Source organism: Eretmochelys imbricata, chromosome 2, assembly GCF_965152235.1.
Source record: "Eretmochelys imbricata isolate rEreImb1 chromosome 2, rEreImb1.hap1, whole genome shotgun sequence".
In the NCBI taxonomy this organism is placed as follows: Eukaryota; Metazoa; Chordata; order Testudines; family Cheloniidae; genus Eretmochelys; species Eretmochelys imbricata.
Genome location: NC_135573.1, coordinates 2,891,969 through 2,912,688, shown reverse-complemented (window position 1 = coordinate 2,912,688; position 20,720 = coordinate 2,891,969). Strand labels below are relative to the sequence as shown.

The 20,720-nt window shown below is 56.0% G+C and overlaps 1 protein-coding gene across 3 annotated transcripts; it reads left to right on the top strand.

Moving 5' to 3' along the window:
• The first annotated feature begins 4 nt into the window (after nt 1-4).
• On the top strand, nt 5-18,462 carry FBXL6 (F-box and leucine rich repeat protein 6). Of its 3 annotated transcripts, none has more exons than XM_077809643.1 (10): nt 5-78; nt 3,997-4,569; nt 7,409-7,567; nt 7,799-7,862; nt 8,254-8,385; nt 9,854-9,961; nt 10,519-10,632; nt 14,905-15,136; nt 17,116-17,356; nt 17,921-18,462. In XM_077809643.1, the coding sequence occupies exons 2-10, from the start codon at nt 4,037-4,039 to the stop codon at nt 18,060-18,062; spliced, it is 1,725 nt and encodes a 574-aa protein (XP_077665769.1). In that variant the 5' UTR covers nt 5-78; nt 3,997-4,036; the 3' UTR covers nt 18,063-18,462. The 3 variants fall into 3 exon arrangements, with proteins under 3 accessions (XP_077665769.1, XP_077665770.1, XP_077665771.1); XM_077809645.1 differs by lacking the exon at nt 5-78 and adding an exon at nt 3,122-3,869; XM_077809644.1 differs by lacking the exon at nt 10,519-10,632.
• Nucleotides 18,463-20,720: the final 2,258 nt, after the last annotated feature.

The following is a 20,720-nucleotide window of genomic DNA, read 5'->3' as shown; positions in this document are numbered from 1 at the left end:
GTGACGGACCCGGAAGGCGCCGCAACCTCCGGGCTGGCTGGCCCCTGGCTGAGGAGCCGGCGGCGCGCGGGGATCCCGGTCAGCAGCGCGCGGCTCCCCTGCCCCTTCCCACAATCCTCAGCGCGGGACCCTTGGGGGGGGGGGCCCTCCTCCCGGGATCCCCGCTACCGCGTCACCCTGGGGCCTCCCTGCCCACCGCCCCCCCTCCCCTCTCACCCCTCCCCCACCCCGAGTCCCGTCCCGCCCCCTCCCCCTTCTCACCCCTCCCCCACCGCTCCTCCCCCACCCCGACTCCCGTCCCTCCTCCCTCACCCGCACCGCCCCCTCCCCTTCTCACCCCTCCCCCACCCCGCGTCCCGTCCCCGCTCCGCCTTTTCACCCCTCCCCACCCCTCCTCCCTCATCCGCACTGCCCCCTCCCCTTCTCACCCCTCCCCCACCCCGAGTCCCATCCCTCCTCCCCCACCCTCACCGCCCCCCCTCCCTTCTCACCCCTCCCCCACCCCGAGTCCCGTCCCCCCTCCCCCTTCTCACCCCTCCCCCCTCCCCCACCCCGAGTCCCGTCCCCCCTCCCCCTTCTCACCCCTCCCCCACCGCTCCTCCCCCACCCCGAGTCCCGTCCCTCCTCCCTCACCCGCACCGCCCCCTCCCCACCCCGCGTCCCGTCCCCGCTCCCGCTTTTCACCCCTCCCCTATCCGCACTGCCCCCTCCCCTTCTCACCCCTCCCCCACCCCGAGTCCCATCCCTCCTCCCCCACCCTCACCGCCCCCCCTCCCTTCTCACCCCTCCCCCACCCCGAGTCCCGTCCCCCCTCCCCCTTCTCACCCCTCCCCCCTCCCCCACCCCGAGTCCCGTCCCCCCTCCCCCTTCTCACCCCTCCCCCACCGCTCCTCCCCCACCCCGAGTCCCGTCCCTCCTCCCTCACCCGCACCGCCCCCTCCCCACCCCGCGTCCCGTCCCCGCTCCCGCTTTTCACCCCTCCCCTATCCGCACTGCCCCCTCCCCTTCTCACCCCTCCTCCACCCCGCGTCCCGTCCCCGCTCCCCCTTTTCACCCCTCCCCTATCCGCACTGCCCCCTCCCCTTCTCACCCCTCCTCCACCCCGAGTCCCATCCCTCCTCCCCCACCCTCACCGCCCCCTCCCCTTCTCACCCCTCCCCCACCCCGAGTCCCATCCCTCCTCCCCCACCCTCACCGCCCCCTCCCCTTCTCACCCCTCCCCCACCCCGAGTCCCGTCCCTCCTCCCCCACCCTCACCGCCCCCTCCCCTCCCCTTCTCACCCCTCCCCCACCCCGAGTCCCGTCCCTCCTCCCCCACCCTCACCGCCCCCTCCCCTCCCCTTCTCACCCCTCCCCCACCCCGAGTCCTGTCCCTCCTCCCTCACCCGCACCGCCCCCTCCCCTCCCGCTCTCACCCCTCCCCCACCCCGAGTCCCACCCCCTCCCCTTCTCACCCCTCCCCCACCGCTCCTCCCCCACCCTGAGTCCCGTCCCTCCTCCCTCACCCGCACCACCCCTCCCCTTCTCACCCCTCCCCCACCCCGAGTCCCGCCCCCTCCCCTTCTCACCCCTCCCCCACCGCTCCTCCCCCACCCTGAGTCCCGTCCCTCCTCCCTCACCCGCACCGCCCCTCCCCTTCTCACCCCTCCCCCACCCCGCGTCCCGCCCCTCCCCCTTCTCACCCCTCCACCACCGCTCCTCCCCCACCCCGAGTCCCATCCCTCCTCCCCCACCCGCACTGCCCCCTCCCCTTCTCACCCCTCCCCCACCCCGAGTCCCGTCCCCCCTCCCCCTTCTCACCCTTCCCCCCTCCCCCTTCTCACCCCTCCCCCACCGCTCCTCCCCCACCCCGAGTCCCGTCCCTCCTCCCTCACCCGCACCGCCCCCTCCCCTTCTCACCCCTCCCCACCCCGCGTCCCGTCCCCGCTCCCCCTTTTCACCCCTCCCCCACCGCTCCTCCCCCACCCCGAGTCCCATCCCTCCTCCCCCACCCTCACCGCCCCCCCTCCCTTCTCACCCCTCCCCCACCCCGAGTCCCGTCCCCCCTCCCCCTTCTCACCCCTCCCCCACCGCTCCTCCCCCACCCCGAGTCCCGTCCCTCCTCCCCCTTCTCACCCGTCCCCCACCCCGAGTCCCGTCCCTCCTCCCCCTTCTCACCCCTCCCCCCTCCCCCTTCTCACCCCTCCCCCACCGCTCCTCCCCCACCCCGAGTCCCGTCCCTCCTCCCTCACCCGCACCGCCCCCTCCCCTTCTCACCCCTCCCCACCCCGCGTCCCGTCCCCGCTCCCCCTTTTCACCCCTCCCCCACCGCTCCTCCCCCACCCCGAGTCCCATCCCTCCTCCCCCACCCTCACCGCCCCCCCTCCCTTCTCACCCATTCCCCACCCCGAGTCCCGTCCCCCCTCCCCTTCTCACCCCTCCCCCACCGCTCCTCCCCCACCCCGAGTCCCGTTCCTCCTCCCCCTTCTCACCCGTCCCCCACCCCGAGTCCCGTCCCTCCTCCCCCTTCTCACCCCTCCCCCACCGCGAGTCCCTTCCCCCCTCCCCCTTCTCACCCCTCCCCCACCCTGAGACCCGTCCCCCCACCCCTTCTCACCCCTCCCCCACCCCGAGTCCCGCCCCTCTTCCCTCACCTGCACCACCCCCTCCCCTTCTCACCCCTCCCCCACCCCAAGTCCCGTCCCCCTCCCCCTTCTCACCCCTCCCCCACCGCTCCTCCCCCACCCGCACCGTCCCCTCCCCCTTCTCACCCCACCCCGAGTCCCGCCCCCTCCCCCCTTCTCACCCCTCCCCCTCCCCTACCATGAGTCCCGTCCCCTCTCCCCCACCGCCCCCTCTTCCTTCTCACCCCCTTCTCACCCCTCCCACCTCTCACCCCTCCCCCACCCCGAGTCCCATCCCTCCTCCCCCACCGCCCCTCCCCGAGTCCCATCCCTCCTCCCCCACCGCCCCTCCCCGAGTCCCATCCCTCCTCCCCCACCCCCTCCGCCCCTTCTGAGCATTGCAGATTCAGGCCTTGTGTCTTCACCTCCCCTTCTGCCCTTCCCGCTGGGCCAGACCCAGCAGCGTGGGGCTCCCAGCAGGGCTCTGTGCAGGAGGATCCCAGCCCCCATCCCCCAGTGCTGGCCTGAAGCAGTGCCATTCTCTGGCTAGACAGGGCAAGGATAGCCCCCCACTGTCTCCGGCTGGCAAGCCACCCCCATCCGCCACCAGTAAATTCACCCACCACATTGACATAAACGCAGATTTGCCCCCAGTGCTATGCCGGTTACTGGAGTGTCACCCAGCTCCTGCAACGTGCCCAGCCACAAGTACCAGCAAGTCACTCCCATGGCAGATCAGAAACGGGGCGCAGGGCTAGGGGTGACCCCAGGGTGCGAAGCTCTGAAGATAGGCAGATGTCTCCAGGGGCGCTGACAGGAGTTCATTAGGCGCTGTGTGGGGGAAGCGGGAAGTTAGGGCCATGCATGTAAAGTTGGGCAGCAGGGAGATGACTGGTTGGAACAGTAATACTTTATTTCCCCCCGTCGATCTCTCCGTGCTCTGGGTAGGCCATCCCTTGTGTGTTGGGTTAGAGTCTTTCTAGAAGATACGCTCTAGCTCAGATTGGATCCAGACTCTCACTGGTAGGGTTCTCTGGCCTGTGCTATGCAGGAGTTCAGACTAGATGGTCAGAATGGTCCCTTCTGGCCGTAAAATCCATTAATGGTCATTCCCAATTTACAGCTGGGGAAACTGAGTGGCAGAGAGGTGAGGTGGGTCACCTGGGGTCGAACATCACCATCAGAGCCAGGAATAGAACACACATCCTGTCATTTCGAGCGCCACGCCCTGTCCACCAGTGAACGCTCGGAGGCTGGAACCAGTGAGTGAGATTCAGCTTTTGTCCTTGGCCTGTGTTGGTTTTCACTTAGATCCCAGGGTGCCTCGGTAGGAACGTGCGGCAAAAGTACCCGAACGCTCCTAGCAGTGATTGTCACCTGTCTTTTTTGCCAGAAATGTGCTGCCAGATTGTCCCTGCCGATTAACCCAGCCTATGCGGGCTACTATGGAAGAGCCCAGGACAGCAGAGAACTTGAGAGAAGCTGGGGCTTCTTCAGAACCATCCGGCACAGGGCAGAATGCTTCCAAGAAGCAGGGCACCAAAGCAAGTGGGAGACCAGGACCAGGGGATGCCAGCAAGGCCTCTAAAAAGAAGAAGGCTTTCAAGGCCCCCAGGAGAGTGGCCCCAGACTACTTTGTTCATGAGACGGACAATGATATGCTGCTGATCATTTCCAACATAGGCGATGGGCAAGACCGCCCACCCAGGAAAGTGGCAAAGAGAAAGCACCAAGCGCCAGCAAAGAAGCAGCAGCTGCAGCATGTCCAAAGGACCAGCGTGGCAGGAGAGAGAAAGAGAGAGAAAGGAGGGGCTCCAACTGCAAAGGAGCCTATACTTGGGGGCCAGGCTGCGGAAAGCGGGGCAGCTGCTGGGGCCTCCTGGGGAGAGCGCCTCCCAGTGGAAATCCTGGTGCGGATCTTCCAGTCTTTGGTGGCGTCTGAGGGGGCCGTGCCCTTGCTCTGCCGGTATGTGGAGGTACTGGGAAGTAGGTTAGCGGGGACCATGCGGTCAGCACTGCACAGTCACTCAATGCTTACGGGAACAAGCTCGCGGGCTTTTTTCTCTGTTTGGGTTGGCATTCCATCCTTGCGTCCTGCTTTGCTGGGGTCGGAGGGAGTGGGGGGGCCGGGGTGATGAGAGGAAGGATGGTCCAGTGATTAGGCACTAGCTTGGGACTTTGGTTCCATTCACATGATCACAATGATCCCTTCCGGCCTTGGAATCTATGAATTCCTTGCTGTGCCACAGACTTTCTGTGTGACCTCGGGCAAGTCACTTACGGCCAGCTTTGTAAAGATCTTGAAATCAATGGGAGTTAGGTTCTAGATGCCTTTGAAAATCCCACTAGGCATCTAAATACCTTTAAAAATCTGGCCCTTCGTCTCTCTGTCTAAGTTCCCTTTCTCTCCAGAGGGGACAGTAGCTGTGCCCTGCCTCCCAGGGCCGTTTGTGAGGATCAATTGCTAAATCCATGAAGAGTGTGCAATGCTCAGATCCTCTGGTGATGGGGGCTGTAAGGTATATTCATTTAGATGGAATAAAGGGGCCCAAAGACTCGAAGGTGTTAACAAGATGCTGTACCTGTACAGCATTAAATCGTGTTGAATGAGGTTCGGGGTTTGGTATGCAGAGACCTCAGCCTGCATAGGGGCCATGGCAAACACCCCATTAAACATCCTTTGCACCCTTATTAAAGACCCAGAAAAGAAGGAAGGGGGATAAAAAGAGAAAGCATTTGAAATGTCAGATCATAATCATTTTAACAGCATCCCTTGTTCCCTTTCGCTGGAGCAAGTTTTTATAAACAACCCTCCGTTAGACACTCAGCTGGTGTTAAAGATGGCAGTAACTGTCCTGGGGGGAAGAGAGACAACATTAGTAGAGATAGGCTGGAGCTGGCATTGCTTCTGATGTTAAAGTCCAATCCCGTTCCCTAAAAGACAAAACAAGACAAATACACTCAAGAGCGAAGGGAAAAAGAGCAGCAAAGATGCCGCTCAGAATCACATGGCTGCATTGGCCCTGCATGCAGCCCTGGCCCATCGTAATGAATGCTCAGTGGAGCCAATCTTCGAGACGGACCAGGAGCTGGGCAGTCGAGTACAAAGGGGGCACTTTGCAGACCCACAGCCTTATGCCCAGAGTGGTGGGATTCACGTACCAGAGTCGTCCAGGCCCCCTGGCATCGTGTGTCATATCACCGGCGTGGCTTTGAACTAGTTTTGTAAAGCACTAGTCCAGGAAGAGAAGACAGGCAGCCATGAGGGGGCTCTTCTCCCAGAGCTTAGAAACCCCTCACTTGACAATGTCTCTAAGGTATTTCTGAAGCTCGTTTCACCATGTTGTTTTATCAGCATGCAGCATATCAGCAGTGATCTCCCCTCCTGTCTCTCCACCTTCCTGGGTCCCACCTGATGGGGTAGTGAGGTAGCTCAAGGCCTCAGGGGTTTGGCCTGCAGCCCCTGCATTATGGGCCTCCAGTATCCCCAGGGGAATCTTACATGGACATTCTGCGCAGGTGCCCTGTGCCCCCAGCCTCTGGGCACTTGAACCAATCTAAATGGGCTTGGAAAGATTAGATTTGTATTGGTAGACAGTGGTAAACGTTGATTTCAGCATGCACACCCACAAACCGAGGAAAAGGTGTTCCCAGTGCTAATAATCAGCGTGTACAGACGGGCAAAGTAAGAGAAATGCCCCTTTTGTATAAAGCGTCTCGTAATACTGGCACTGAGGGAGCTGGAGCAGAGCTACTTAGGTAGCTTTAACTTTTGAATCTCAGCTGCTGCTTTTGTTTAATAATTATTGTCTGTGCTCAACGCCCGCCCCCCATAATGTCACATGACCGTGAAAACGTAAATTGGTAAAAGTCTTAAAAAGAGGCTTAAAAATAAACAGAATCCGAGAACGGTAGGACTGGCAGGGACCTCGAGAGGTCAGAGCGTCCCGTCCTCTGCACTCCTGGTAGGACTAAGTATTAACTAGACCATTGATATTATTTGCGAGAATTAAAAAGAATAAAAAGTGAATTCTGCCAAGCCGAAATATAAACCTCCCAGAGCAGGGCCTGGCTGATAAGTCCAGGGTGTCGCTGGGGGCAAACCAACCCCCAACACTGTCATCTCAGTCCCCAGAACCCCACTGTAAGCCAGCAGACTGAGAAGGACACCTGGGACCAAAGTCAGTCCTGGGGCAAGCGCTTGCAGATCCCTGCTGAAGTCACCAGGTGTTGCTGCCTCCTACTCCATGGCTGAATTTGACCCAGTAGCTTGATTCTAGCCTCAAGGGGCATCACCAGTGCGCGCTGGCACTCAACAAGGAGGAGGACGGGCCGGAGTCTACTCCTCAGTGGAGATGGCCAGTGGTACCTCTTGTTCAGTCTCGGGCACCTCAGTGGCATGGACAGCTGGCCCTATAATGTGCAAGGTATGAAAGTCCAAGAGCAAGGGCCTGGTGGATAATGGGTGGCCAGTGACACTCACGGAGTGTGTGCATCACCGACTCTCCATGGGCAGAGGCCCTGGAGCCCGCATGCGGCCTGTTTTGCCACCACTCCAGCCTGAGGGGCATTTCCTGGGGGGCTCCCAGCGACGTTCATTGCTGTATTGGGACACAGATTCAGGTGGAAGAGCTGGGGGAAGGGGGTCTTACCCCTTGAAAAGCTCTGCCTGACAATTAGCTGGGCTCTCACCCCCTGGCAGTGGGCCCCTGCAGGCCCTCTGTTCTGAGATGGCTCTAGTCCCACCTCCGCTACTTGTCTAACCTGGCATGTGCCGTTGCAGTGACGGGTGTCTCCATCCCCAGGGTGGCCCGTGTGTGCCGGCTCTGGTACGGGGCAGCTTCCAATCCCATGCTGTGGCAGAAGGTGTCAATCGGCTTCTGCTGGGTGGAGCCTGGCAAAAAGCAGCCTCCCCAGACCGAGAAAAGAATCCTCAGCACGATGGAGTGGCTGGTCCAGAACAGGTGGGTGCTACGTTATAGATGGGGGGTGTCCTATCCCCTGTGCGTGACACATGCTTTGGCCCTCTCCTGCTGTGTCACCCCCACATTTTTTCCCACTCCAGCTCCCCGTAGGGGCTGTACGTTGTGCTGCCCCTACTCCTGCTCCTCTCCCCTCCTCCCTTTATACCGTCCTCTGGACAGCTGGCTGTATGCTGGCTCGGCAGCCAGATTAACTCTGTTTCCTCCATGCAGGTTTTCACTTCTCCGGGACTTTGCTCTTTGCCACTGGAAGAGCCACGTGCCTGTTGTCCTGAAGGTGAGAAGGCAGGGTTCAGTTTGGCATGATATCATGCCCTTCTGCCCTTGGACACCGACTGTCCCGCTCCGATCCCTGGTTTTGGATAGATGTAGCCATAGCTCTAAGAACAGGAGGCTTTCTGCAACTAAGAGCCAGTGGCACAAAGTTCTGTCCTTTTCATGCAAAGGATATCCAGCCCTCGGGCTCCAAGTTTGGGGCCCTCTCTGCTATTAGTCACATAGCCCCTGTCAGCCTGGAAGAACTGAGATCAGAATCGTTTTCTTTGCAAGGAATTTAATTGGAGCGTGGTGGAGAACGTGAATCCCCCAGCCTGCGTGTAGCCTGCCTTTTACAGGGTCTGCTCGTGGGATGGCAGGACTGGCTGGCTCACCACCCTCTCTTGTTACAGGCCCTTGCTGAGTCCTGCCCCCTTCTCGTATCCCTCAAGCTGACCCACTGCAGTGGAGTGACCACCGAGTCCCTGAGTGCAGTGGCTGAATGCTGCCCCCGGCTGGAAAGCTTAAACCTGCAGAATTCCCAGGTAGGGGCGTGTGGGGCTCTGCTGAGCCGGGGGGGAGAGGGGGTCAGTTTTGGCCAGGGATCCCCTGAGGCCCTCCCAGAAATACAAGGGTGCCGTCCTGTGGGGCGATGCTGCAGCCACGTCACTGTTGCTACCTGCTGTGGGTGAGAGACTAGGAAATGTGTCGTGAGGCCCATCCTGCACAGCCCCCTGCTCCCCGGGGTTCTTTCAACCCAAAGCTCTTGGTAACTTTTACTCAGTGTGAGGTGGTGTCAGGGAATAAATCAGGGGAGACACGGCCATCCGACCGATAGATGGCTGGCACAAACAGGACAACACAAGAGTGCTTTCACTTACAGCTAAACTTTACTTAGTCTCAAGCACTTACACACGTCTGCAAAAGGTTAGTAAAACACCCCAACCCTTGATAATTACCAAAGCTGAGTGTGGCTCTCAAGTGACACAGCTGCAGGCTTCCGGTGGCCAAATCTTCCGTCTGCCGGTGGGGACTGCAAGATGTATCCAGAGGGAGAGTCCAAAAAGAGTCCAACTACCTCAAATTTTTCCCCCTTATTTATACATTAGACATGTCCCCTAAAGAAAACTTGTTACAAGCAAAAAGAAAAGGAGGACTTGTGGCACCTTAGAGACTAACCAATTTATTTGAGCGTAAGCTTTCGAAAGCTTATGCTCAAATAAATTGGTTAGTCTCTAAGGTGCCACAAGTCCTCCTTTTCTTTTTGCGGATACAGACTAACATGGCTGCTACTCTGAAACTTGTTACAAGCAGTTTCAGTGGTCCAGCAAAAGGTTCCTTATGATTATTGATTAACCAGGTGTGGGTTTTTCCAGAGTTTGCAGCCTTGAGGCCCCCAGTAGACATTCCTGGGGCACATCCTGATCTTCTAAAATGCATGTATCAGCCACTTCAACACAATTCTTAACAGGAAGGATTCGGGGTCAAGCTGCCCTCTCTGTGGCATCCAAAGACACCCCCCCACCCACCTTGGTTAAGCTAAGCCTGCTGACTTGGCCAATTTACAGCCCGTTGACTTGGCTGCTTTTAGCAATAAGCCATAGTGGTTTCAGGCACTTTACTGGTTTGCCAAAGTCTCCCTGTACACCCTCCGGGGAGCACTGTGTGCCCTGCCAGAAAGGAACCATCTGCCAGCCCTCTGGTCCCCTAGGAATGGGAGAACACTGAGCTACAGCCAGTCAAACCCACTGCGCCTGCTCCGAGACTGTCAACTCCATTGCATGGGACATCGCCCAGCCCCCTCCCAGACATGGCTTGACGAGCCCCTTACCCTGGCCCAGACGGGGGCGTCCTAATCTGCCGTAGCCAGCAGCTGTGTACAGCAGTGGATCTTTTCCTGTGGCTAATTAGCCAGCCCCTCCTCCTATGGCTTTGAGCATGGTGCAGGATGTCTGGCTGCCAAGTGCTGGGTAGTAACCCCTCCCTGGGTGGCCTTCTCTGGTTTGTTCCCAGGTTGACTCCTCAGCTGTGGTGAGCTTTCTGGAGGCCGCTGGCTCTCGGATCCGGCAGCTCTGGCTGACGTACAGCAGCCGGATGAATGCCATCGTTGCCATGCTCTCGGTAAGCCTGGCAAAGACCGCCTGGGGAGTGGGAGTTGTAGAGGGGCTGGCCTTGCCCGAGCGTTCCCTGTCAGAGCTGGACTGCACCATACGTATGTGGGATGGGACTCTTTCTCAGCCTGCTTCGGCAGAGGCTTATGAGACCCGTGAAGCTGCTTCTGCTGAGACTGGAACAACAAGAGGCGGGCGTTGAATTGGGAGTGGTGCTTTCCCAGGCTCTGCCCACAAGCCGGGACCTCTCCATTCATGACTCTGAAATGAGATGCCATGGAGTCAGTTTCAGATTTCCATTGTAATCATTCCTCTTTCTGGCAGCTCTGATCAGCTGTGAAATGGTTAGCATCTCACTTTGTATCATTAGGTTTCAGGGTTAACACGCCATTGCGATGAACAGGGCAGATCATACCTCTCAGGGCTGTTGTTGCAGGCTGTCTGCGGATGTCACTGCCTCAGTTACGCTTGGGTCACATTGGGAAGGTTCAGCAAGGCGGGTGGGCACGGAGACTGACAGAGCAGCAGGGAGTGCCTCATTCTCTGAACCTGTCGCCCCCTCTGCAGAGTGGTTGCTGCCTTGGGCTGCGGCTCCTGGAGGTGAACACGGAGATCAAGCAGAGCAGCCAGCACCTTCAACTCTCAGTAGAGCAGCTGCAGGCAGCCTGCCAGCAGCTGCAGGTACCCGTGAGCTCTCCTTCCCTCCTTGCACGCTCCTCCTCTGATCTTCCTCCCTCTGCTTCCCCTACCCTGGTAACCTTTTGCCGCCCTGCGGCTCCAATGCTAATTTATTCCTTCCCCTGCTGGGTGGTTCCGGGCAGTGCCATGCTTGCTGCCCTTGGACACATGGCAGTTCTGGTTTAACAGGCTTCCCGGAAGCTCAGGTAGGTTCATTCTCCTGACCCTTCCCTGTTTGGTCTGCATCTCCACTGCACTAGCAGCTTGTGTGGTCACCCATGGCTCCAAATGGTGCTCAGTTCAATGCAGTGCGCTTGCCCCAGTGTGCCCCTGCAGCCAGGAGAGATCTCCTGACGACTGAGGGCGTCCCCTGCCGCTGGGTGCTTTCTCTCCCTGGAGAGGGTGGGCAGTCCCCGGAGGAGGGGCTCGCAGGCATTCACAGCCAGGCAGCTGCTTTTCAGCAGGTGACGCCTGTATATCCTGACGCCTGTATGTCCTGGCATTGCTTTATGGCCGTGCATTGCCTTGCCTTCTCCCACACTGACCCCTTCCGACCTCCCAAACCCAAGGTACCAGGCACCCCTTCAGATCTGCTTCTTCCCTTGCCCGGAGCTCTGCCCACCCCAGCAGTGTGTGCCACTGAGGTAATGTCTGTAGCTCACCCCTTCTCCAGTTTCCCTGGGCATCTCGACAGATGTAGCTTAGATGATTGTAGTGTACGCTGCAGGGCATGGCCAGTTTTATTGGTGCTGTGCTCAGCGCTGCCATGGCCGATGTGATCAGGAGGGAGTTCTCCTGATGTTGTTGCATGGCAAGGCTCTGCTTAATGCTGCTGGGGCTCACTGGTTAGATCCGGGGCACCCCAAGCTTTGCGATACTGAGAGCTGCATCAGCACCTTGCCTGGCTCCTGCGGCCCTGGCTCCTATCCCCAAATGCTGGGGCCTTGCACCTGCCTTCCCAGTGCACATCCAGGGCCTGGTTCATTTCTGGAAGGCCCTGAGCAGGGGTCGCCTCTCCCACTGTGCCCATTGCGATTGGGAAGATCTTGCCATCCGCCCCCTTCTGGGACAGGACTTCAGGGTGTCCTCAGAGGAACCCCTTCCTGCCCGCTGCTAGAGTCTGTCCAAGCCAGTTCTAGGACACTAGCATCCGATGAAGTGAGCTGTAGCTCACGAAAGCTTATGCTCAAATAAATTGGTTAGTCTCTAAGGTGCCACAAGTACTCCTTTTCTTTCTAGGACACAGTGCAGGATCTGTTTGTTCCCTCTGTCTTCGGATTAGTGCCTGGAGCAGGGTGCCTGTCACCTCGTGGGAGGCAGGCAGGGAGGGGAGGAGGTAGGATTGGTCTGCACTGGCTGTTTTAATCCTCCTGTGCCCTCCTATCCCCATGATGGGAACCAGGTTTCAGAGTAACAACCGTGTTAGTCTGAATTCGCAAAAAGAAAAGGAGTACTTGTGGCACCTTAGAGACTAACCAATTTATTTGAGCATAAGCTTTGGTGAGCTACAGCTCACTTCATTGGATGCATACTGTGGAAAGTATAGAAGATCTTTTTATACACACAAAGCATGAAAAAATGGGTGTTTACCACTACAAAAGGTTTTCTCTCCCCCCACCCCACTCTCCTGCTGGAAATAGCTTATCTAAAGTGATCACTCTCCTTACAATGTGTATGATAATCAAGTTGGGCCATTTCCAGCACAAATCCAGGTTTTCTCCCCCCCCACCCCCGACCCACTCTCCTGTTGGTAATAGCTTATCTAAAGTGAAAAAAGAAAAGGAGTACTTGTGGCACCTTAGAGACTAACCAATCTAAAAACTAATCTTTTAAAAAGATCTTCTATACTTTCCACAGTATGCATCCGATGAAGTGAGCTGTAGCTCACGAAAGCTTATGCTCAAATAAGTTGGTTAGTCTCTAAGGTGCCACAAGTACTCCTTTTCTTTTTGTGAATACAGACTAACACGGCTGTTATTCTGAAACTTCTCTAAAGTGATCACTCTCCTTACAATGTGTATGATAATCAAGGTGTGCCATTTCCAGCACAAATCCAGGGTAGGAAAAAACAAGGGGAAATAGGTTACCTTGCATAATGACTTAGCCACTCCCAGTCTCTATTCAAGCCTAAGTTAATTGTATCCCATGTGCAAATGAATTCCAATTCAACAGTCTCTCGCTGGAGTCTGGTTTTGAAGTTCTTTTGTTGTAATATCGCAACTTTCATGTCTGTAATTACGTGACCAGAGAGATTGAAGTGTTTCCGACTGGTTTATGAATGTTATAATTCTTGACATCTGATTTGTGTCCATTTATTCTTTTACGTAGAGACTGTCCAGTTTGGCCAATGTACATGGGGCAGAGGGGCATTGCTGGCACATGATGGCATATATCACATTGGTGGATGTGCAGGTGAACGAGCCTCTGATAGCGTGGCTGATGTGATTAGGCCCTATGATGGTGTCCTCTGAATAGATATGTGGGCACAGTTGGCAACGGGCTTTGTTGCAAGGATAGGTTCCTTGGTTAGTGGTTCTGTTATGTGGTATGTGGTTACTGGTGAGTATTTGCTTCAGGTTGGGGGGCTGTCTGTAGGCAAGGACTGGCCTGTCTCCCAAGATTTGTGAGAGTGATGGGTCATCCTTCAGGATAGGTTGTAGATCCTTAATAATGCGTTGGAGGGGTTTTAGTTGGGGGCTGAAGGTGACGGCTAGTGGCGTTCTGTTATTTTCTTTGTTAGGCCTGTCCTGTAGTAGGTGACTTCTGGGAACTCTTCTGGCTCTATCAATCTGTTTCTTTACTTCCGCAGGTTGGTATTGTAGTTGTAAGAATGCTTGATAGAGATCTTGTAGGTGTTTGTCTCTGTCTGAGGGGTTGGAGCAAATGCGGTTGTATCGCAGAGCTTGGCTGTAGACAGTGGATCGTGTGGTGTGGTCAGGGTGAAAGCTGGAGGCATGCAGGTAGGAATAGCGGTCAGTAGGTTTCCGGTATAGGGTGGTGTTTATGTGACCATCGTTTATTAGCACTGTAGTGTCCAGGAAGTGGATCTCTTGTGTGGACTGGACCAGGCTGAGGTTGATGGTGGGATGGAAATTGTTGAAATCATGGTGGAATTCCTCAAGGGCTTCTTTTCCATGGGTCCAGATGATGAAGATGTCATCAATGTAGCGCAAGTAGAGTAGGGGCGTTAGGGGACGAGAGCTGAGGAAGCGTTGTTCTAAGTCAGCCATAAAAATGTTGGCATACTGTGGGGCCATGCGGGTACCCATAGCAGTGCCGCTGATTTGAAGGTATACATTGTCCTCAAATGTAAAATAGTTATGGGTAAGGACAAAGTCACAAAGTTCAGCCACCAGGTTAGCCGTGACATTATCGGGGATAGTGTTCCTGACGGCTTGTAGTCCATCTTTGTGTGGAATGTTGGTGTAGAGGGCTTCTACATCCATAGAGGCCAGGATGGTGTTATCGGGAAGATCACCGGTGGATTGAAGTTTCCTCAGGAAGTCAGTGGTGTCTCGAAGGTAGCTGGGAGTGCTGGTAGCGTAGGGCCTGAGGAGGGAGTCTACATAGCCAGACAATCCTGCTGTCAGGGTGCCAATGCCTGAGATGATGGGGCACCCAGGATTTCCAGGTTTATGGATCTTGGGTAGTAGATAGAATATCCCAGGTCGGGGTTCCAGGGGTGTGTCTGTGCGGATTTGATCTTGTGCTTTTTCAGGGAGTTTCTTGAGCAAATGCTGTAGTTTCTTTTGGTAACTCTCAGTGGGATCAGAGGGCAATGGCTTGTAGAAAGTGGTGCTGGAGAGCTGCCGAGCAGCCTCTTGTTCATATTCCGACCTATTCATGATGACGACAGCACCTCCTTTGTCAGCCTTTTTGATTATGATGTCAGAGTTGTTTCTGAGGCTGTGGATGGCGTTGTGTTCTGCACAGCTGAGGTTATGGGGCAAGTGATGCTGCTTTTCCACAATTTCAGCCCGTGCACGTCGGCGGAAGCACTCTATATAGAAGTCCAGTCTGCTGTCTCGACCTTCAGGAGGAGTCCACCTAGAATCCTTCTTTTTGTAGTGTTGGTGTCAATGGGCTGCACTGTATCGATGCATCAGGAGTTGCATCTGCCCAATGTTTGCTGCCTCTTCTTTGAGGCAGCCCTGCATGGAGCAGGCCAGGGGTTGCTCCTGCCGGTAGCCATCGTTGTCAGCCAATCTGGCTGACTGGGAGGTTGTTGTCTCGGGGTTGGTGGGTCATTCCTGCCCCCATCTGTTTCCCTTCCAGGTGCTACGTCTGCTCAATGTGATCTGGACCCTGAAGCAGAGCCCTCGGTCCTCCCCCACCTCCCTGGGCTTCCCTCAGCTGGAGGAGCTGTGCCTGGCCACTACCTCTTATTCCTTCGTCAGTGACAGTGTCCTGCAGAAGATCCTGCAGGCCTCCACCAAGCTGCGGGTGCTGGACCTGCGGGGCTGTTTCCGTGTGACACCCAAGGGGCTGCAGGAGCTGCCGTGCCCCGGTGAGCCTTGGAGTCCCCATCTTTGGGGGGGGGCATCTTGTGTGGAGGACAGGTGCATCTGGTACAGCTAGGGACAGTCTTTCTGCCCTCCTGGTGAGGCCCTGAACCTAATGCGTAGCACTGTGTAGACGCCGGAGAGCTTTGGTTCTGTGCCTGGCCCTTGGCCAGCCCCTCTGTGCAGCACTCAGGTGAGGAAGCACTGCTGTCCACCTGCCTTGCCTAGGTCTCGGGGGCCCTTGGGCTCTGTGGAATAGTAGCTACTGTCCACCCCAGAAGTGGCTGCATTTCAGCAGGGCTTTGGAATAGGTGAGCCTTCAGAAGGACAGCCTTTCCAGAGGTGTAGGGTCCTGCTTTGCACAGCATCCTTCCTGCCAGCTATGTCCCCAGAGCTTTGCAGGGTCAGTGCGTGATACCGTCGGAAAGGACAGCAGCAGAGTGAGGGGGCCGAGAGCGGAGATGAGTTGCAGAGCTGCTGAGACACAGGGGAGGCACTGAAGGCTCTTCTAGAGAGCAACCGCTGAAGAGGAGAAGGCTCTTGTCCCAGCGGCGGTGAGTTCAGGTGGAGGCACGCAGGCGGCCAGGGTTAGAAGGGACGAAGGAGCTAGGGAGCAAGGAGGAGAGAGAAAAGGTCTCTGAGTTTGGATTGAGCAAAGTCCACTAAGGGATTTCTGAATAACGTCATGGAGGACTAGAGGCAGTGGTGATTGCTAGCTAGCTCATACTCCATGTGTATAGAGAACTGTGGGTCTGTAGTGCTCGCAGCGCTCTGCAAATGGGAAGTGGTGTCAGTGTCATTAGCACCCTTTCGCAGGTGGGGAAACTGAGGCACAGAGAGGGGGCTATAACCCAGGAGTTCCAGCTCCCTGCCCTGTGCCCTGAGCATAGCTGACACCATTGTAAATGTGGTGGGGTGCCTGGTGCTGTGAAAATGTGAGAGGATATAGTTATTCTAAAGCAACCCTCCCCATCTTATAAGAACGACCATACTGGGTCAGACCAATGGCCCATCTAGCCCTGCAGCCTGTTTTCCGACAGTGGCCAATGCTAGGTGCCCCCAGAACAAGGCAATTATCAAGTGATCCATCCCCCATGATCTATTCCTAGCTTCTGGCAGTCAGAGGCTAGCAACACCCAGATCATGAGGCTGCATCCCTGACCAGCTTGGCTAATAGCCATTAATGGTCCTATCCTCCAGGACCTTATCTAGCTCTTTACTGAATCCAGATACACTTTTGGCCTTCACAACATCCCCTGGCAAAGAGTTCCACGGACTGACTGTGCGTTGTATGAAGAAATACTTCCTTCTGTTTGTTTTAAACCTGCTGCCTGTTAATGTCATTGGGTGACCCTGGTTCTGGTTATGTGAAGGGGTAAATAACATGTCCCTGTTCCCCGTCTCCACCCCAGTCAAGATTTTACAGCCCTCTGTCATCTCCCCTCTTAGCCATCTCCTTTCCACACTGAACAGTCCCAAGCCTTTTAATCTCCCCTCAGACGGAAGCCATTCCAGACCCCTGATCATTTCCGTTGGCCTTCTCTGAACCTTCTCCCTTTCTAATGTATCTTTTTTGGGTGGGGCAACCAGAACTACACGCCATATTCAAGGGGTGGGTGAACCAAGGATTTATATAGAGGCATTATATTTACTGTCGTATTATCTGTCCCTTTCCTAATGGTTCCTAACATTCTGTTACCTTGTTTGGCTGCCGCTGCACGTTGAGTGGATGTTTTCAGAGGACTATCCACACTGACTCAAGATCTTTCTTGAGTGGTGACAACTGATTTAGACCCCATCATTTTTATATGTACAGTTGGGATGATGTTTTCCAATGTACCTTACTTCGCATTTATCAACATTGAAATTCATCTGCCATTGTGTTGCCCAGTCACCCAGCTTTGGGAGATCCCTTTGGAACTCCTCGCAGTCAGCCTGGGACTTAACTCTCTTGAGTAACTTTGTATCTCTCTCTGCATCCCAGATCTAGAGCAGCTATACCTGGGCTTATATTGCAGCGATAACCACCTGCTCTTGCCCTCGGAGGGCAGCCATCTGCTCACCTGGAAGTGGCACCACAGCCTGCAGGAGCTCGATCTGGCAGGGCAGAGCTTCAGCGAGCGTGACCTGGAGCTTGCCATGGCCGCCTTTGGGCAGGGCAGTGGCCGGGCAGCCCTGCGATCCCTCAACATGACCGGGACCAAGGTCACTGTGAGCACTGTCAGGTGAGTGCTGGCAGAGGGGCTGGTAGGGCTGCAGGCAGAGGGAGATCCGCATAGCGCACAGCCAGCTGGGAGCCCTCTGCACTTCCAGGCTTGGGGCTCACCAGCCACAGCTGTGCTCCCCCCTGGGGAGGAGCTGCAAAGCTGCCCCCTGTCCTCCCTCTTGCCAGGAGAGCTGCTGTGTGTAAGTGACTCTGTGCGTGGCTGGCTCGCAGCTCAGCTGCTGCACCTCCTCTCCCCCTGTCAGATGCCACCCCGAAAACCAGCCTCTCCTGCTACGCAGGGCTCTGCACCCCAAGTCCCTTCACTGCCCCGCTCTCCCTCCGCATTGCGGCCCTGCTTGGCTCTTCCCTGCCCCACTGGGCCACCTCTTCCTGGCTGGGCCCTTCTGCTCGGTTCCCGCCTTCTCTTGTGCTACCACTTGCATGTGGGCCAGCCCCTTGCCTCCGTCAGCCTCCCACCATGGCTCTGCTCTGCTCTGGGTCTGCTGCTCCACGGGCTAAACTCTAGGGGGGAGCACCATGTCGCTGAGGGGTGCAATTCAAGGCATTTCTGCTTCCCCCACAGTGCCCTGATCATCTGCTGTCCTGCCCTGAGCTACCTCAACCTGTCTTCCTGCCGCTACCTGCCCCGAGGCATGAAGAAGGTGTATCGGGGCCAGGACAACATCCGCCAGTGCTTGAGCAAGCTGCTGGCCAGCACCGACTAGCCGGCAGCTGCACAGGATACGTCGTAATGACACCAGCACCTCCCCTCTCCAGAGACCAGCCTGAGGCCCAGACCCTGCTCCTGCATCTGGAGCAACCCCACGCACAGGCTGAGTGCCAGGCGTTGCTGTTTCACTGGGACATTCCTGGCAGTGTGGGCAGAGCAGTGGGGCTCCATGCCCTCAGGGTGCTGGGCAGCTCACAGCCAGCACCTGGGACCTGGGCACCCACCTGGTGCTGTAGCAGCAAGCAGCCTGTTCCCCCGGGAGGAGCAGCTGTCCCTGGATCCCTGCTTCCCATTTTGATAGTGCCCCTTTTTGTATGACATTCCTCTTGGATTTTGCAGCATTTGTACTGTCCAGCGCAGCGCCCGGTGCTACAGAATAAAGGGCTGTTCCTGCAGGGAATTCGTGGGTCTGTCCCCAGGGCCTGGCGCAGATACCGCAGGGAGGGACTTGCCCGCTGCTGCAGCCTGGCAGGGAGTCAGAGTCCTTGGGGGCAGGAGGAGTGGGGAACTGCAGCCCACCAAGCCCAGTGGATTCCAGCAAACACATGGCTTTTGTAACCCTGTTTCTCCACCAGGGGCTTTGTGAGGCTTGGAGGACCTCAGGACACAGACCACCTCTCTGGCCCATACCTCTCCTGAGCTGAATTCCTAGGCTAGGTTGTGGCACTTGTCAGGGTTTCTGGGATGAATCGCTATCACTGGCTCATAGCAGGAGGGAGCCCTGTCTGTGCCCCCCAGGGAAACTTCCCCAGCCCGGCTCCTTCTTTATACAGGCCAGCAATTTATACACCCCGCCTTGTTCTACCCGAGTGCCCAGTGCCTTGTCTTCTGGACACATGCAGTGCACACTGACCTGCTACCTCCATGGACACAACACCCCAGTTCACAGGTCTTACCCCAGTTCATCAGTTTCCTTAGCACCAGGCACTTAGGGTTCTAGTGAAACCAAACTGAAGTTTATTTAACAGAGCCTGAGCCAGAGATTCAAATCAAAGCAAGTAGAAGGGTTTGGAAACGTAAGGTTCCAGGCAAGGGAGCAACAAAAGACGCAATCAAAAGTCGACACTCGTTAGCAAGTTCCTGTCCTGTCTAATAGGGGATTTCTCACCCCCGGCCAGTCCTTACAGCTCAGGCCCACTGTTAATGAGACACCTTCCCCCGTCCCCTGACAAGTCTGTCCTGTAATGGAGAACCACTTCTGCTTATATAATCACAGGCTAGTGGCTCTGAGCCCAGGAACTCCTTTTCCAGGAGCTCGCCTGGGGTTCCCATCTGTAATTCTCTGGCCAGGCCAGCCAGGAAATCCCGGCTGTCTCCATGGCTGTGCCTTGTTCTCAGCATGGCCTGATAGCTCAGACCTGCCTGCTCAGGTGACAAGTTTCACTGGGGTAATAGTAATAGGATGAAATTTAATAGTGAAAAGTGCAAGGTCATGCATTTAGGGATTAATAACAAGAATTTCTGTTATAAACTGGGGACACATTACTTGGAAGTAACAGAGGAGAAGGACCTCGGAGTATTGGTTGACCACAGGATGACTATGAGCTGCCAACATGATATGGCTGTGAAAAAAGCTAATGCAGTCTTGGGATGCATCAGGCGAGGTATTTCCTGTAAAGATAAGGCGGTATTAGTACCATTATACAAGGCCCTGGTGAGCCCTCATCTGGAATACTGTGTGCAGTTCTGGTCTCCCATGTTTAAGAAGGATGAATTCAAACTGGAACAGGTACAGAGAAGGGCTACTAGGATGATCCAAGGAATGGCAAACCTGTCTTATGAAAGGAGACTCAAGGAGCTTGGCTTGTTTAGACTAAGCAAAAGAAGGCAGAGAAGAGAGATGATTGCTCTCTGTAAATATATCAGAGGGATAAATACCATGGAGGGAGAAGAATTATTTAAGCTCAGTATCAATGTGAACACAGAACAAATGGATATAAACTGGCCTTCAGAAAGTTTAGACTTGAAATTAGATGAAGGTTTCTAACCATCAGAGGAGTGAAGTCCTGGAACAGCCTTCCAAGGGGAGCAGTGGGGGCAAAAGACCTATCTGGCTTCAAGACTAAGCTTGATTAGTTTATGGAGGGGATGATATGATGGGATAGCCTAATTTTGGTAATTAATTGATCTTCGACTACTAGCGGTAGATTTGCCCAATGGCCTGGGGTGGGATATTCGGTGGGGTGGGATCTGAGTTACTACAGAGAATTCTTTCCTGGGTGTTTGGCTGGTGAGTCTTGCCCACATGCTCGGGGTTTAGCTGATCGCCATATTTGGGGTCAGGAAGGAATTTTCCCCCAGGGCAGATTGGCAGAGGCCCTGGGGGTTTTTCGCCTTCCTCTGCAGCGTGGGGCACGGATCACTTGCTGGAGGAGTCTCTGAACCTTGAAGTCTATAAACTACGATTTGAGAACTTCAGTAGCTCAGACATAGGTGAGGGTTTTGTTACAGGAGTGGGTGGGTGAGATTCCGTGGCCTGCGTTGTGCAGGGGGTCAGACTAGACGATCATAATGGTCCCTTCTGACCTTAAAGTCTATGAGTCTATTATTCAGCAGGTTGGGAAGCCAGGACCCTGCACATCACATTCCTTGCAAGTCGTTTCCCGTCCAGACGTCTTGCAATGGCCATGACAGTCAGCTAGTTCTGAGCTTT

What these genes read in the sequence shown, in the direction of transcription:
- FBXL6 (XM_077809645.1), top strand. Translation starts at nt 3,706, where the DNA reads ATGGTCATTCCCAATTTACAGCTGGGGAAACTGAGTGGCAGAGAGGTG. An exon ending in ACGTGCCTGTTGTCCTGAAG is followed by an intron (nt 7,863 to 8,253) that starts GTGAGAAGGCAG and finishes CTCTTGTTACAG; the next exon opens with GCCCTTGCTGAGTCCTGCCC. An exon ending in CCATCGTTGCCATGCTCTCG is followed by an intron (nt 9,962 to 10,518) that starts GTAAGCCTGGCA and finishes CCCCCTCTGCAG; the next exon opens with AGTGGTTGCTGCCTTGGGCT.